The sequence below is a fragment of the Macrobrachium rosenbergii genome, chromosome 5 (assembly GCF_040412425.1).
Source record: "Macrobrachium rosenbergii isolate ZJJX-2024 chromosome 5, ASM4041242v1, whole genome shotgun sequence".
NCBI lineage: Eukaryota > Metazoa > Arthropoda > Malacostraca > Decapoda > Palaemonidae > Macrobrachium > Macrobrachium rosenbergii.
This window is the reverse complement of record NC_089745.1, coordinates 42,032,043-42,050,288: the sequence shown is the minus strand read 5'-3', so window position 1 is coordinate 42,050,288 and position 18,246 is coordinate 42,032,043. Positions and strand designations below refer to the sequence as shown.

Here is an 18,246-nt window from a genome sequence, read left to right as displayed (position 1 = left end):
AAAAATTCACCATAAATCGAAATATTGTGCTAGAGACTTCCAATTTATTGCAAAATGAAGGTAAATGATTGAATATTAGTAGAATGTAAGAGTTTTAGCTTACAATTGCGTTTTTTTACCATTTCGGTCGAGTTAAAGTTGACCGAAGGTTGAAATTTTGGCAGTTATCGTAATTTATGTGAAAATATTTCAAAACTGATAAAAGCTACAACCATGAGCTATCTTCTGTTGTATTTTACATGAAATTGCACACATTTTCATATATAAAAGTTTACGTAACGACTAATGTAAAACGATGCAAACATTACGACAACATGATGAAAGAATTTCTGAGATGTTCGGCAGAGTTACCGCGCGCAGACGTAAGGAAAAAAGTTTTTTTTTTCAGAAATTCACCATAAATCGAAATATTGTGCTAGAGACTTCCAGTTCGTTGCAAAATGAAGGTACATGATTGAATATTACTAGAATGTAAGAGTTTTAGCTTATAATTGCGTTTTTTTACCATTTCGGTCGAGTTAAAGTTGACCGAAGCTTGAAATTTTGGCAGTTATCATGATTTATATGAAAATATTTCAAAACTGATAAAAGCTACAACCATGAGTTATTTTCTGTTGTATTCTACATGAAATTGCGCACATTTCCATATATAAAACTTTATGTAACGACTAATATAAAACAGTGCAAACATTACGACAACGTGATGAAAAGAATTTCTGGCGCGGACGTAAGGAAAAAGTTTTTTCAAAATTCACCATAAATCGAAATATTGTGCTAGAGACTTCCAAGTGGTTGCAAAATGAAAGTAAATGATTGAATATTACTAGAATGTACGAGTTTTAGCTTACAATTGCGTTTTTTTACCATTTCGGTCGAGTCAAAGTTGACCGAAGGTTGAAATTTTGGCAGTTATCGTGATTTATATGAAAATATTTCAAAACTGATAAAAGCTACAATCATGAGTTATTTTCTGTTGTATTGTACATGAAATTGCGCACATTTTCATATATAAAACTTTATGTAATGGCTAATATAGAACAGTGCAAAAATTACGACAAAATGACGAAAGAATTTCTGAAATTTTTGGCCAAGTTACCGTGCGGGCTTAAGAAAAAATTTTTTCAAAAATTCACCATAAATCGAAATATTGTGCTAGAGACTTCCAATTTGTTGCAAAATGAAGGTACATGATTGAATATTACTAGAATGTAAGAGTTTTAGCTTACAATTGCGCTTTTCGACCATTTCGGTCGAGTCAAAGTTGACCGAAGGTTGAAATTTTTGTAGTCGACGTGACGATGCGTCCCACTTGGCACCCAACAGACAATTTTAGTCGACGTATGATACGTCCAGTAGGCGTTTAAGGGTTAAAAACTTGGATTAAATAATTTTAACGATTTACACTTTCAAAGATATACTGTAAGAATTAAAGTACAATTACTTGGCTTCAAAACAGCACCAGAACCATCATTTAATCCTGAAAAAAATTTAATGAATGCAATATACTAAAATGATCTTTAAGCTTCTAGAATGGAGGGTGTTCTGCTGTCTTATGAGTTGTGACACCTCCCCCTCTCATTGGTTGACAGTATTTCTGTAATGACTGCATTTTGTGTAAGGACAGTTATAAATAATAATTAGATTTGGGAGGAGAGTTGCACAAAAAATACTACAAAAAAGGCATTCAGTATGAAAAATCTTTAAATTTTTATTCAACCAACACAAACAAAAACAATATAAATTGTATTTTATATATTATTTGTAATAACATCACTGTCTACCATACTCTATTACAACAGGTTTGTCATGTAAAATATACCCATTACATGTTTTCAAAGCAAGCTCTGCTGTACTTTTATCATGGAATGTTACAAAAGCTTGCCCTCTCATACGCCCATTCAATATCCTATAAAGAATTTTTGGTCCTGCTTTATACTCAAAATGGCCCATGAGGGAAGCAAGATCATGTGGAGTAGTTTTGTGCGATAAGTTTTTAATATACAAAACACATGATGGCTCTCCTTCCTTGTAATTTTTGAACTTCTCCATTCCTCTCAACTCATCCGAAGTCTTTTTATGTGACTTGATCAACTCTAATGGAATCAGCTCCTTGTCTTCAAGTGTGAGTACAAATGGCTTTGTTGCATCAAGCTTTGTAACCTTCTCCTTCTTTCTTACAAAAAGTTTATTTGCTGCACCACTGCTGTCAATGGAGACTTTTCTGTCTCTTTGTATGTCGCAGCAATCAATAATTTTTGGTATTTCTTTCAAGTCCCAAAATGACTTTGGTTTTTCCTTTAAGTAAATATGCTTGACCTCAAATTTTCCAGATTTACTTTGACTTTCTTCAGTGGATATCCAGTTACAATTTCTTTTGTCTGTCTTGTTTTTTCTAGTATCAATTTTGGTGGGAAAAAGCTCCTCTGCAATTTCCTGAATGTGATTAATAGGATGATCAGCTGGGATACTATCATCCAAATGTGGCTGCAGACGAACAAGACATGCAGTCAGCTTATCTGCTTTTTCATTTCTGGGAACAGAATTTATTTCTTCCTCAAAATCATGACGATTTAATGGAACAGCGCCACTAAACTGTTCAGATTTTGCTGAGGAAGTACTTAGCTGCTGTTGTCTACTTTCAAGTTTCTCTTTAATGGCTTTTAATCTTTCTTCTCTAGCTACTGGTGCTTCACACTTTGAGTCTTCCACTTCATTTTGCAATAATTTAATATCACCTTCAGAGAGTCCACAAGACCTTAACACCTGTTTAACATCCAAAGAATCCTGAAGTTCTTTGAAATCATTGTAAGATGTCAATCCTTCGGTATCTGCTGTGATGGATTGTTCCACCGAAGCATGGCAAAAGCGACTCTGGTTTCTCCTGCAATCTTCTAATGACTCATTAGTTCTCAGCTGCTTCTGCAAGTAACCTTTGAGAATCTTGTCTCTCAAAGTTTCTTCGTTGGGTTTTTCTGGTTCTTCCTCCTGCCCTAAATACCTATACTTTACAGCATTTGAATCAGTTAGTGACGCCATGGCTTTTATTTTGGTAAGTTCACACCAAAAATGTCACTGCGTCATAAAATGCATACAAGTGAGAATCTCATCCATATAAGAACAATAAAAATAATTTCAAAATTGAAAGTACAATATCACTATTAACAAAAAATGGAATCATACATATGGATTCCAATTACTGCCATCTTCGGGTGTTAAAGAACCTGTTATTAATAAAACTATGTCAACAATCCACCAAATACCAACACCACCCAAGGTTAAAAGTTTTCCAACAGCCGTTCCTGTCTGTCCCAAACAGAATCGATCCATACCCAGGAATCCTAAAAGTACACTATAGATGAGGGTTGTTACAAAGTAGTGTCCGCTGTACCTGTAAAAATAGATGAGTGACATTACTATATAATATCTGCTATACTTGTATTCATAGATAAGTGTCAATTTGAAATGTCCCCTATACCTGTGAAACTAGTTTACACTAGCAATCTGTATCTCTTGCTTGATTCAGAAAAAGGCCATAACTGGATACAAGTCTTAATTATTCAATAATTTTACAAGAAATAATAATTTTGTTCATTACAATAAATGTTATACAAAAAATGCATTTGTACGACGAGCCTTTTCTAGTAATGTTTGTTTACATTAAGAGCAAGTATAATTGACTAATAAACTGTTCTTTTCTTATCTTGTTTAACTAGTTAACAAACAGAAAGTTGATACCAATATATTATTTATTAAATGCTTTATTACACTTCAGATACTTATAAGTGCACACAAGAAATATTATCACCATGAAACTTTCAAGACATTCATAATGCTCCAAACACCTGAATGCAGTCACATGGTCATACTTATTCATTGAAAAAAAGCACAGTGTATCTGCTCAGAATAACAGAAGAATCACAACAAATTTAATTATCCAAAGAATCACAACAAATTTAATTATCCAAAATTCTTAACGAATCGCCAGAGATGGTAGCATAAATGGTTCGTCATAATATCCAAAGAGCTTTGAGTGCTGCCTGGATATTTATTTACCGATTGTTCAAGTGTGCACAAGTGGTGTAAATGATGATACAGAAAAAAAATATACAGATGCCAAGAGATTCTATTCTTCAAGGGATTTCTGATACTTGATAAATGTTGCTGGTTGAAAGTTGAACAACTGCTGAAGACATGTTTAACTGTAATGGTCCTGCATTCTGAGATTAAGGCGTGGGTTATCAAATAATCACAAGTCAGGAGGTGATCAGTTCAAAGATGGGATAATATTTATTTTTGTAGTAAACAACACCAACCAGCAGTTGGTTTAATCTGCTGTAATTTGTTATTGCCAAATTAATTATTTTACGTTGCCTGCCATTTACTAAAGATGATGCATATCAAATATATTCTAATAAAAAAAATCAACAAAAGGAAAAGATACAATGAATCTAGTCACAGTCACCCCATCAGCATCCTCATTTTCCTCAACGCCCACATGTGCTGGGACCCAACATTTCTACCAGCTCCAAATAATTTATGGAACCAAAACTCAAAGTATTGTTACAGATAATGTCTTTGCATCTTATGATGAACTTTTATTTTCAGTTTATGCCAGGCTGCACTGCCAAAGCCTGGGAGTCTTAAACAAGCATCAATAGTTAAAATCAAGTTTGGTACATATGAGAACATGTTCGTGTTATTATGTTATTTTTCTTGTTATTTTACATTTCTGGTTCTAACTGGGAACCAAGGGGCATCTAGGTAAGCAAGAGGTTCTGGATATGGATTTCTCTGTGCTATCTGTAATTACATGTCAGGTGTTGATACACGCTAAAGTAGACAAGGAGATAGAGTATGTGCATCTGTTAAACCTGTTTACTGACTGCTGAAGTCACATCTCATTGGTGTTCCACCATTCACTAAATTGAAGTCACTATTGTATAAAATTCTTCAAAATATTTTCTCATCTACCTCTAGTATTGTTCTCCCTCTAGCCTTACATGGAGTTTATTTCTCCACCAATCACACTAATGAGAACTGACTCTCCATGTCCAATTCTTATCCTACCCTGAAGGGATGGTCCCAACATTTATACAGTGGCTCAAGTGTAAGCCAAACCCATTTGATTGGTGGACATACCAGAAAGAATGCTGATCATATCCCACAAAACTTACCCACCTCTGGAATCCATAGTCTAACTCTAAAAGACAGGCCCACCCTGGAGATATCAATTTCTCTAGTATATTGATACAAGTCCAAACATCAAGTGGTTGATGAGAACACTACAGCTCCCACTTATCAGCTTCAGAGATGAACTCCAATCTGAGCAATGGTACCTAGTGTCAATTACTGCATTGGTGAATGCAAGGAGTTAGAGAAGTTGGACAGAAAGATAAAAGATTGGCAGAGTAAATTAAACGGAGTAAAAGGCTTGATAGGTTGGACGGGAAAGCCCCAAAGTTGCATCATGAAATAATAAGAGATTGGGAAGCAAGACAGGAGAAAGTTGATAAGATAAAACAAGTTGAAGTAATAATAAGGAAAAAAAGATTCTCCCAGTTTGAGAGCCCTCTTGCCTGTTACACAACTTCAACATAAAGATAGAATGTAAGGTGAAGATTCTTAACTTTAACAATGCATTCTCTCATTGAGAAGGATTCTACAAGACAGTCCACTGTTGAGAGGGATGCCATGCAGGGCATCAACAACCAACCTTTACTAAGAAAAGTGGGCTTAACTGGTTAATTGGTGTGAGGCACTCAAGTGCTTCTACTCTTGTAATTTCAGATTTTTTCTTTGTACTCTGTTTTCAGGGTGGCTCTTTCTTAGGTCTTCATTTGTCATGGTCTGGATTTGGATGCTGAGCTAGACATTTCTAATATGCCAAGTCATTCTGGACATTCTGTCCAGGGATGACCTTGGTTTTGAGATTTCCAATTAAGCCTCTGAATGAACCCTTATTTGAATGTGAGTTGCTTGACTTGCTCTTTATATAGCTTTCCTTTTAACTCAAGCTTCCTTGAAGTATGTCAGCAAGTTTCACACTCTGTTTGGCAATGTAACCCACTTGAAGAACTGGTCTTTTATGATTTTCATTTGGCCCCGATCTTGTTTCTAAGAGCTGTTCCTATTTATGACAACAGCTGCTAGTGATATGATGTTTGCCCTGTCACAGTGGTTAATATTTACCTACTCCCCTTCTTTTTCAACTTTCCCTCCAACAGGTTACAGTGCAAAACAGGGCTTCAAGAAGTCTTCATTGGCTCTACCAGATGACCACCATGTTAACTCTGTACTGTATCTCATGTTGATTTGCTACAAATCAAGATGAAGGTTCATATGAGATGCAAACTCTTTTGTCATCTATGATTTAATCACAACATACAGCTTCCTGGTAATCTTTAAGCAAAGGCTTGAGGTGCCATTCTATATTTAAGTATTTCTAATTGAGAGATACTACTTGTACAAATATGAATGAAGTATGTGAGGACAGATTATCCTGGTGGAGCATGGTTTTAACGGGGGAAAGTAATGTAAATCTTCATCTTAATCCACCTCATCATAAACTGTTTTTATTTTATCTCTGGCACTCTGGTGAGGTAAGGCTTTCTGGGATAACTATTTTTATGCCTAATGGTGCTAGTGAGTACTTCACTGAGTGAATGCCCTCCTCCCATCACTACATTCTGACTTTCTATCGTCTGTAACTTTCTGAGATAGGAGTGGGCATGTTATGCTGGACTATGCACATGCACTGAGGGCCTTTTCAATCTTGACTGATACGAGAAGGTCCAAAGAAAAAAGGCCACATATAATTAGTGGGTTTGTATGAAAAGTAGTGTTTTCAAGAAACAGCATGCATTATTATGCTACAGATAAACACAAATAGGATACAAAGGCTGGATTTCCAAACTGCACTGTAATCTCATTTCCCATAAAATGGCTACCAGGCCACTCGACTGCAAAATTTTATGATATGCAAGGTTTTAATTAGGGCTGTGACTTACAGGCCACTCAACTACAAAATTTTATGATATGCAAGGTTTTAATTAGGGCTGTGACTTACTTGATGCATGGAACACCATCTCGTAAAAATCTTTTCTCACCACAGCAGTCAATGCCGTCCAACACTTGACACCAAACTTTGGTTATTTCTACATCTTCATAGCGTTGTCCTCCAAACTGTAAGAAGATAAATAAAAGTAAAAAGCAATTTACTTACTTATTCACTCAAGAGGCAATAAAACACTGGGTTCTAAATCTCTCAAATAAAAGGCTAATCCTACTAAAATATTTGAGGGAAAACTGAGCTTTCTTATGCATGTTTGCAATCATATCTCATAAATCATAAAAATGACATTTTTATAATAAAATAGTTTTATATATACAGTACTTACCCAGTAATTACATAGCTATTAGTTTCTTTTACCGGCAGCCCAAAATTTTGAAATTGTGGGTCCGCTAGTTTGTTACGGTTATGGTGACGCGCCCCGCCCACTTTCAGGTATAAGTAAGTAAGTATACAACATAGCAAAGAGCTTCAATTTGTGTATGCCCTTATGTTTAAGTGAGGGGAGGCAGGTGGGCTCCGATTATGTAATTACTGGGTAAGTATATATAAAACTTTATTTTGGGGAGGCAGGTGGGCTCCGATTATGTAATTACTGGGTAAGTATATATAAAACTTTATTTTATTATAAAATGTCATTTTTATATAAGTAACTTACCCAGTAATTACAGAGCTGATTCCCACATTGAATGGAGGTGGGAATGTTGGACATATCTATCCCAAAACATTATTAGTAGTAATGAGTTTGAGAATAGAAATTTGCTAACATTGAGTCAATGTTGCTGAACCTTACCTGATAAGAGAGCTGCTACAGGAAGATACTGCCTCTGGTTGGCGCTCATCTTATCCAGTAGAGGCGAGGCAGTAAAGCCTTGAGGGCCTACTACTATAGTGGGTGCTTTGTAGCAATGGACTAAATTCCGAGGGCTAGCAAAGTACAACAAGATGCCCCTGCCCAGGGTGCAGTACCACACAAAATAACCAGAGTAAATAGTCACCATAACCACCAAGAATCAAATTAAAAACACCAATACCCAACCATAAAACCAAAAGCCTGGAGGCTACTCCAAGTACATAGTACTCCCAGGCTCCCCAAAACTCAACACCCTAAGCAAGGCGAAGAGATTAAAGAAAGAACATTGCTTTCTAAGTTTCCTTCCCCAACACCACAGCGACTTAAAACGGACCCAAGGTACTGCATTGATCGTAAGTCGTCTCTATATCCCTTAAATAATGCGATGCAAACACTGACTTGCACTTCCAAAACGTCGCTTGTACAATTGATGTAAGGGATAGTGCGCTTAAGCGCCAAAGACGTAACGACTACTTTTATCTCGTGGGGTTTTACCTTTAAAGATGAGTCTTCATTCACCATAAAATGTGCTTCGGAAATCAGATTCCTCAAAAAAAATGCTAGGGCATTCTTAGACAGGGGTCTACAGGAATATTTCACAGAACACCAAAGGTTTCTTGAAGTACCACGAATGTTCTTCGTTCTGTGAAGATAAAAACTTAAGGGCCTTTACTGGACAGAGAGTTCTTTCTTCTTCAGTCTATCTCGGATAAGTTCTTGATCGTAAAAGAATGGGGCCATGGAGTCGATGGCGATTCGTTCTTCGCCAGAAAATCTAGGGAAAAGGAGCAAACTGCATTCCCCTGAGAAAACCTATGTTTCTGTCTAAAGCATGGATTTTGCTGGACCTCTTAGCGGTGGCCAAGGCGACCAGAAAAAGAGTTTTCCTGGTTAGATCCCTTAAAGAGATAGATTGCATGGGCTCAAAACGTGAACTGGAAAGCCACTTAAGGACCACATCCAAGTTCCAGGGCAGCAAAGGTTTTTCTTTAGGCTTTGCGGTGTCAAAGGATTTAAAAAGGTCAGACAAATCCTGGTTCAATGATAAGTCTACTCCTTTATGGCAGAAAACTGAGCTAAGCATAGCTCTGTATCCTTTAATGGTAGAGGTGGAAAGTCCTTTAGCGGAGCGTAGGAACATAAGAAAGTCTGCTATTTCTGCTACAGAGGTCTTAGAAGAGGACATGTCATTTTGTCTGCACCAGGACCTGAAGATGGACCATTTTGCCTGGTAGACATTATCTGAAGACTGTCTTCTACAATTCACAACTGCGTCTGCAGCCGCTCTTGAAAAACCCTTCTTTTGGAGCAGTCGCCTAACAGTTTGAACCCTGTTAGGGCCAGAGAAGACAGGTTTTGGTAGAACTGACGGAAGTGAGGTTGCCTGAGAAGTTGTTGCTTCTGTGGCAGCAGTCTCGGGAACTCTGCAAGAAGTTCTAGTAAATCTGGGAACCACTCTTTTGTTGGCTAGAAGGGAGCTATCAAGATCATGGACAGGTTTTGATGAGACTGGAATTTGTTGATGACTTGCCTCACTAAACCAAATGGGGGAAAGGCATACAGATCTTTGTTGGACCAATCCCGCAACATTGCATCGGTTGCCCATGCCAAAGGATCTGGAACTGGTGAGCAGAAGAGAGGAAGTTGGTGATTTCTGGAGGGCACGAACAAATCTGTCATTGGTTTCCCCCAGAGCTTCAACAGATCCAGACAAACCAATGGGTCTAATGTCCATTCTGTGGAAAGGATCCGTCTTTGACAACTCAATTCATCTGTGAGAACGTTGAGTCTCCCCTGAATAAAATGCGTTGTCACTTGAGTTTTGTTCTGGTGCAACCAAAGAAGGTCCCTTGCCGCTTCGTACAGGGAGAAAGAGTGGGTTCCTCCTTGTTTCTTGATGTATGCCAATCTTGTCTTGTTGTCTGAATGCACTGCTACTATCCTCCCCCGTATTTCTGAAGCGAAGCACTATAGGCCCAGAAATATCAGCTGTAATTCCTTTACTTTCATGTGCCAGTTCCGCTGTTCCTGGGACCAGGTTCCTGACACTTCTTTTAATCCCAAAAGAGCTCCCCAACCTAGGTTTGACGCATCTGAAAAGAACTCTAGGCTGGGGTTCGGAGGATGAAGAGATTTCCCTTCTGATAGTCTTCCTTGAATTCCACCGACGAAGATCCTCCTTGATTTCCGTTGTTACTGGGAACACGAACGAGTCCGGATACTTTTTCCTGTTCCAGCTGGCTCCGAGGAAGAACTGGAGAGGTCTCAGGTGAACTCTTCCCAGAGTGACGAATTGTTCCATGGATGAGAGGGTACCTAGAAGACTCATCCACTGATTGGCCGAGCAACAGTTTAGATTTAGAAATTCTTCCACTGTCTGGGGACACCTTTCCATTCTCTTCGGGACTGGAAAAACCCGAAAATCCCGAGAATTGATTGTCATCCCTAAATAAGGAATCTCCTATGAAGGTGTCGGGAAGGACTTGTCTTGCCTGATGAGAAGGCCCAATTCTTGAGTCAAGAGAAGTGTCGTGTGAATGTCCTCTGTACATTGCGCTTCCTCCGTACATTGCGCTTTCAAGCGGGAACGTAGTAGCCAATCGTCTAGATACAGGGAGACCTTTGTCCCTATCAAATGAAGCCATTTTGCTAAGGGAGCCAATACTCTGGTGAACACTTGCAGCGCTGTTGAGAGGCCGAAGCAGAAAGCCCGAAATTGGAACACCTTGCCCTGAAACATAAACCTGAGGTACTTTCTCGAAGTCGGGTGTACTGGTATGTGAAAGTAAGCGTCCTGCATGTCGATGGACGCCATCCATTCTCCCTGGCGAATGGATGCAAGGACCGCATGGTTTGTTTCCATCTTGAATGATGTCTTTTTGACAAAGACATTTAGAGCACTTATGTCCAAAACGGGTCTCCAGAACCCCGATGACTTGGGCACCACAAAGAGACAGTTGTAGAATCCCAGAGAATGAATGTCCTCTCCTATCTCTACAGCCTCTTTCTGAACAAGGGACTCCACCTCTAGCAAGAGAGCAGCAAATCTCTCTGAGCCTGGAGAGTAAGCTGTCAATTCCCAAAAGTGAAGGAGCCGCGCTCCTATCTGAGTACGGAGGACTATGTTTTTATTTCTTGGAGTAAGACTTTGAAGAGGACTTCTTGATGGAACGCTGTGGGAAATGGGTATAAGTTCTTGTCCTAGTCTGGGATCTAGAACGGGAGCTCCGAAAGGGAGTAGGTTGCAGCAGAGATGAAGATCTGGAAGGAAGAGCCGAAGAATCCTTGGGGCATCTTGTAGATTGGGTGAGCAGGTCCTGAGTGTTCTTTTTCTGCAGGTCAGAGGCGATGTTCAGTACTGTAGCCTGTGGAAAAAGATACGTCTTGTCCAAGGGGGAGAATAGGAGGGTCGATCTCTGAGATAGAGTGACGCCTTTTCGAAGGAAAGGAGCACCATAGCTCCCTCTTCTTGAGAATACCCATGGCATACAGACTGGCTAACTCCTGCGTACTATCGTGAATGCCTCTGTCAATACAGGAAAGTACTCCCAAGAGATCCGACGAGATCTCTTGAGGTAACAAAGAGTACTCTCTAAGTTTGTGCGCCAGAGCGCCCACCGCCCAGTCAAGGAAGCTCATGAGAGGAGGCAGAGACTCCCAGGGAAGGAGCTTCTCCAGTCGCATAAAACCTGTAGCTTGACCTGGACAAATTGGAAGGAGGGAAACAAAAAACTGCTTTGCCTTGTTCCCTCTTCTCAGAAAACCACCCTTCTACTTCATCCAGTGCCTTCTTTGCTGAAGAGGAAAGAACCAAATTCGGTAATTTTGAAGAACCGACTGGGGGGGCTTCCATAAAGAAAGTCAAAGCAGGAATGGAGGGAGTAGCTGGCGAAAAGAAGCTTGGAAAAGTCACTAGCAGGAACCTTAACAGTACAGAGTACGCCGGCGAAGGAGCATCTTGCTCTGGAACAACCTCTTCCTCAGAAGAGACAGGAGAAAGTGATAAGTCTGCTGTCATCTGAGCTGTAGGAGGAGCCTTCTGAAGCAAACTGAGAATATTATCCAGTTTGCTCTGAATCGGGTCAACTGGAGGAGGAACAATGTCCGAGACGACACTACTAAGAAGCAGTGAGGAGCAGGTGCCAATGGGCGCTCAGGGGGCGCTGTGGAGATGGGAGCCAGTAGCGAAACTTGTTGGCGAACGGGCGCCAGTGGGCGCTCAACCGTAAACAGGAGTTTGGGCGCTTCGACGCTAGTTGCTGGTGCCGATTGTAGAGATGAAGGTGCTGGGTGCACAACTCCTGATGCAATAGCTCCTTTATTCGACGATGAACGTCCCCGTGCCACAAGGCGCTTAGGCGCCAATTTACGACAGTCGTCAGAAGAAGCAGAAGAGAATTGTTCCGGGGTATCCCAGTGACTAAATGATGGGCACACTGAATCCTTGCTCTTCTTACAAGGAACAGGGGGAGAAATCTCAAACTCCACTGCACGCCGCTTTAGCAGGCGTGACTTGTCCACATAGCGCCGTGCGCGCCTCGGACTAAGATCTTCGGAGCTGGAGGACATACAGTGAGCACTCACTTGACAGCCTTTCCAATGGCCTTTGGTTGCAGTCTGGGATTCATCAACAGACTGAACCCAGGGGGCGACTGCTAGTGGGCAGACCCCACCGACCTCCCTTAGGCTGCCAGTTTGACTCCTCCCAGGTGCTGGGGAGTATGTCAGGGATCTTGGCCTAGGAGAATCGGCGGGCCAAACAGCCACCTCCTCCACTACCACTGAACTTGCACTGGGCACCACGAGGTGCTCTGACTCACTTTTATCCATAAGCACTTTCGCCGATGATGCTAATTTAGCGATTGATTGCACAATCAATTCAAAGCGAGTGTCGATTTTCGATTCCAGACTGCCGAAGGTGTTGGGGTCAGAAACTTAAGAGCCAGGTAAAGGAGAGGGTTGCAAAAGTGGAGGAGATGGAATGGGATCAGAAGAAACTACAGGTGCAACTGCATCCAACTTAGTGGATGAATCCTGACTAGATAAAGCTTTACTAGATTCCCTAGCAATAGCTTTCCTCTTCCTATCTCTAGCTAGTTCTTGAGATGTGCATCTAACATCTTCCACTTCTTAATATCCCAGTCATTACACTCCTCACAACGTAAATCTACTGAACAAGTTTGTCCCCTCTATGGAATAAAAACAGTGTGTGTGAGTCGTAAGATTCTTTAGTTAGTCTAGTATTGCAGCCTTTGCTGCAATATCTAATGCTAGCACTACTAGTGCCAGACATCCTAGAAAAGTCTAATAAAAGTAAAATAAATGGGCAAAGAGTCGTTAATCAATGATCAAAATTCACCTAACACTATCTTAATTATGCCGAAAGGCTACGAAATTAAATACTTCCCCAATTGAAGATAAGTCAAACAACCAGCAAAGTATAAATTCCAAAATTCGAGTTGCTGCCAACCACAGTCCTTCAACCACAGCCAGCAGAAACAAATTGAAGCTCTTTAATATGTTGTACCTACTCTTGCACCCGAAAGTGGGCGGGGCACGTCGCCATAACCATAACAAACTAGCGGACCCACAATTTCAAAATTTTGAGCTGCTGGTTGAAAGAAACTAATAGCTATGTAATTACTGGGTAAGTTACTTATATAAAAAATACATTCAGTAATCAAATTCACTCATCATCCAGCGTTCAAAAGTTCTGCATTTCTCAATGTCCAGGACAGCAGAGGAGGTTATATTCTCACTTCTTCCTTTCAGCAATCAACAAAATAAACAGCATAGAATGGGGGTAGGAAAGGTCTAGATTAAGAATCCTTAGTTATGTTGTTAGCTATTATATATCAAGCCACTCATTGTTTGCTTTGAATAAAATGTCAGCCAAGCTTGCTTGAAACAATTGGTACCAAAAGGGAGAACCCTTGATGCCTTGCCTATTGTTTTATCAAGGTGGTTGAGTTAACAGCATCATGAATTCAGTACAATGGCTATCTGTCATTTGTTACAATTCACTAAATTAGGCAAAACTCAAAGTTAGAAGAACTGCAGGGTACTGGGTTACTGTGCACATATACATTAACTTCTAAAAATATAAAGCTGAATACTCAAACATCTAAAACAAAAACCTTAATCACTATGTAATGAAAAACTCCACAATAACAAGAACTATAAAAGTGTGTCACAAATCTATAAGACAACCAAGACCAAAGAGGAAACTTGAAAACTGAATTTGAAGTACCAAAATCAAAAAGGATCAGAAATGTTATGAAATGCTCACAGCAAGCAAATGAGAAATGAAGAGAACATCATATGTTGGCTCCAAACAATGCACTTACAAAAATTAAGCAAACTCACTTCAATAGTAAATCCATTAAAAAAATCAGCAATAGTGATTACAGAAAATGAACATGAATGAAATAATTATAGCACTGTGGAAAAACTTGATAAAGGCATTCCTAGTACAGTATAAGCAATAAGCTGAAAATCAAAGGGGTGAGAATGAAATGGGTGTCATATGTAGGGGTGTGCATGCAGAGTAGAGGCCTCTTAATCTTGACCAATTCAAGGTTGGTCTGACTGGGAGATTTCTAGTCTGCAGAAATGAGGCAATGTATGATTAACTGTGGTGTAAAGAAAAAAATGTTTACTGTGAAAATAATTACCTTCTCTGATGCAAGAGACAAGAAAGTTCAATGGTAAAGCACTCCACTGGTGACTGTAATCACAACAATGGTACCATATAACAGCTAATTCAGACTGGACTGTCTACTCAAATGTGTATCCACAATTTAACACTTATATGAAAAGTGTGCTTTTATTTATGCCTACCTACAACTTCAACCCAAATGTCAAATTCCAAGCTTTACAGGGGGCAGTTTTAAACTATAAACATACTGTACAGTATATTATACTTACAAATACACAGCCATGGCCTTCCTCGTCTCTGGCAGACTGATTGCCAAAATGATCCAAAGGCTTATCGCACAATAAGAATTCTAACGGTCTGCCAAATGTAGATGAAATTAGTTCTCATAATAATAATAATAACAATAATAATAATAATAATAATAATAATAATAATAATAATAATAAATTTGAAAACATCACTCTCATCATAAAATTAAAGAAATGTGTATTGCTAAGAATTAGAAGTGACTAAAGATTATGATGACAGTGAGGCCTGTAGTATATATAGAGAGAAGATTGATTCTGAGTACAAGTAGGTACAGAAAATGGTTGTTTTATCTCTACGGCTCCTTAACAATTTGAAAATGAAGTGATAAAAGAAGACAATTTAAGAACATAGGTGAAAGTTCGTGGGATGAGTGAAGCGGCTGTCAATGGAAAATGGAATGGTGATTGGTTAACAAAAAGACAAGTCTGAGCCTGAAACTGTTTAGAAGACAAAGTTCAATATGAGTTCTAGGAAGAGTACTATAGCCAGAAAAATAGAGTGGTGAATGCAGTAAGAATGGTAAATGAATGACTGTAAAATGACATAAATTGGAAAGAAATTGTTTTACTACTTATATGTTTTACTACTTAAATTATATGTGTGAGTATACCATTAGTAAAGAGAGAGTTGGAAAGCATGTTTAAGACGTGCTTCTCCTCGGTGGAAACTTGGAACTTACAAAGTAAATTGAGGTGATTCTAAAGGGGTGTAACTAGAAAAGGCTACGCCTTTACTATAAAAAGTTTTTTAAACAGACCCAATTAGGCTATCATAAAATTGCCTTTAACTTTGAAAGGTGCATCCACTGCACAAAAAAAAAAAGGTTCCAAAAAACCAGTTTCAACATTCATGCTTAACCAGTTCAATACCACTTGAGGGAGGATGAAGAAATAAGTCAGAGAAGGAAAACGTCACTACTAGAACTATCAGAATAAAAGATGGGGAGCTGGCAAGTATGGGCCCAATATCCTCATGAAAATTCCCAATACTGTAATCTCATCAAAATTCTTCTCTGACTTGGCCTACAAGATCCTCTCACAGACCCAGAATTATCCTCCCCTAAAGGAGAGGTAACAGATGCACCAGCCTGCCCCAGTGACCACTATGGGGATATAGCCAAGAATGATTAAACCCGCTACTATTAATCATAAAGCCATGCCAGAACCACAGATTTCCTACAACTGATCATAACCCAACTAGTAGGTCTGGGTGAGTGGCTATGAGAGCTATCATGCAAGCACACACAAATGTATGTTTGATATCTGGGGGGGGTCCAGGGTGGGCAAAACCCCTGGCCAGGTCAGGACATGGTGCCCTAGGTTAGGTTAAGATGAGGAAAACTTGAAATGTTTCTTTGGTCTACTTTTTAGCTGGCTGCAACTTGCAAAATTAGCAAGTACAACTCTTCTACACTTTTACAAGTGTCTCTCCAGCACAAAACAAACTTTGGCTGTCATTACTAAGATGGGAATAGGACAAAAGGAATGTGTGCCTTCTAGCTGTGCACCTCCCAGGATCAAAGAATATGCTCTAAACACTGATACCAAGAAAGGGAGTTATTATTTTTGAAGTTGCCTATACAGTACACAATATGAAATTGTAACCTACATCTTTGAAAAGAGCTCTTCATCTTCGTAATTTTGAACCCCATAAACACTATGTGCAAATGATAAATAAAAAATTAATCAAACTACAACTCATAAGGTAAGACAATACCAGCCCTCCCTTCCCCTCCGAAGCTAATACGGCAAAATTGTAACCAGTAAACACCCCTAGGTTACGTTGGGTTGATATTTTTAGGTTCTTTTAGTGCCCTATCATTTCCCAGCCAATTTTGCATGAAAAACCCAAAATGGTTTTTCAAGAAAAAAATGGCTGGCTTGAATCTTACTGGCAACTTATAAAATTTTACTGAAACAGGAATCTACCATCACCAGTTACAACCAACTGCACAAGGATAGCCTTGGTTGAGATGAATTTCTGTATTTCACTCTTAAGATTTATGGTTCTCAAGGCCACATTAGGATGGGAGTTTACCCACCAACCAGGCAGGGACCAAGTCCCCTAGGTTAGGTTAGGGAAGAGTGCATTTGGATAAACTCTGACTTTGATGGGGTTCTAGATCAAGTTAATCTACTGTAAGTGGAGGCAAAACTTGGGTAAATCTAAGTAACAGCTCTGCAAGGACTACTATCCCGGAAATTGATTTTTCCTATACTTTTAGTGTTGCTGATGAAGGAGGTGGGGGTGCTTATTGTTGGTCAATTATTATTAACCTCATACTTACCCAACATGGTTGGGGACCCTTTGGGAATGCAGGGTTTTAGCTGGGGGAAAACGTTGGGGGGAAAGACCAGACTGCCATGTTGTTATGGAATGGTTCTATGCATGTGCAAGTCATTAGGAAGCCATATGTTTAAGAAGGGATTGGCTAAGGAAAGCTATTACAAAATGAACTATACTAACCTAACCTAACCTAGCAAGCTGTGTTACTTAGCCAGGGGGCAGAGCCCTGGATCCCCCCGTGAGGGAAACTCCACTTTTTACCAAACACTCCCCTATAACACCGCACATGTGGATTTGCATTGCAGGGTGGCCAGTATACAACTTCTGAGGTTAATCACAGGTTAATTACAGTTGACCGACAAAAAAATAACGGTAAATTCTTGATAAGCAACCAAAATACTAGGCCATATGAAAAATCAATTTCCAAAGTAATACCCTATGCAGAGCTGTTGCTTAGTGCTACCAAAACTTGTATTAAGGAAAGCCACTAGGATAGGAAAGGACCTAGTGCCCTATAAATGTTGGATATAAGGGGGGGGGGAATGCACAAACACGATTGATTCGCACCTACGTTAACAGTCAAGAGCATAAAAAAACTGGTAACCATTTGGGGAATTATATGGTTGGCAAGTGAAGTACGACAGTAAAACCTGTCTCTCTCCTAATACAGATCTACCAAGAATACCAAAACAGTAGTAAATCAGTGTAATAAACAGAAATTAATTACAATTTCCAAATGGGTTCAGGCGAACTCTTGACTACTATGACTTTTCTCTCGCCCTACCCTGACTTGTCACTTCAAAACAAAAGCAGATGAACTTACAAATACGAACAATTGACTTTCGGTGAATGTGGGATACATATATCAGACGTAGGATTACTGTCGCCTGAAGAAACAGTTTCACCCAGAACTAATCCGCGAAGAGAAATCACAATCAATAAAAGAATCGGCGAATAATACAAATTCTCCTTCATGATTGTAAACACTGGAGTACAGACGTACCAACACCCACAACTAACGATAAGTTGAATGATGGAAATGCAAAATTTTGGAGCACAATATGCAGTCAA

At 39.4% G+C, this 18,246-nt stretch overlaps 2 protein-coding genes across 2 annotated transcripts; both read right to left on the bottom strand.

The window, feature by feature from the left end:
• Positions 1 to 1,687: 1,687 nt before the first annotated feature.
• Positions 1,688 to 3,036, bottom strand: LOC136838716 (RNA-binding protein 41-like). The gene has a single exon (XM_067104141.1). It carries the CDS (start codon positions 3,034 to 3,036, stop codon positions 1,771 to 1,773), a length of 1,266 nt encoding a protein of 421 aa, XP_066960242.1. The 3' UTR covers positions 1,688 to 1,770.
• On the bottom strand, positions 1,688 to 18,190 carry amrt (amaretto). The gene is made up of 4 exons (XM_067104142.1): positions 17,999 to 18,190; positions 14,850 to 14,937; positions 7,067 to 7,182; positions 1,688 to 3,388 (listed from the first exon to the last, which is right to left on the bottom strand). Exons 1-4 carry the CDS (start codon positions 18,148 to 18,150, stop codon positions 3,175 to 3,177), a joined length of 570 nt encoding a protein of 189 aa, XP_066960243.1. The 5' UTR covers positions 18,151 to 18,190; the 3' UTR covers positions 1,688 to 3,174.
• Between the last annotated feature and the right edge of the window lie 56 nt (positions 18,191 to 18,246).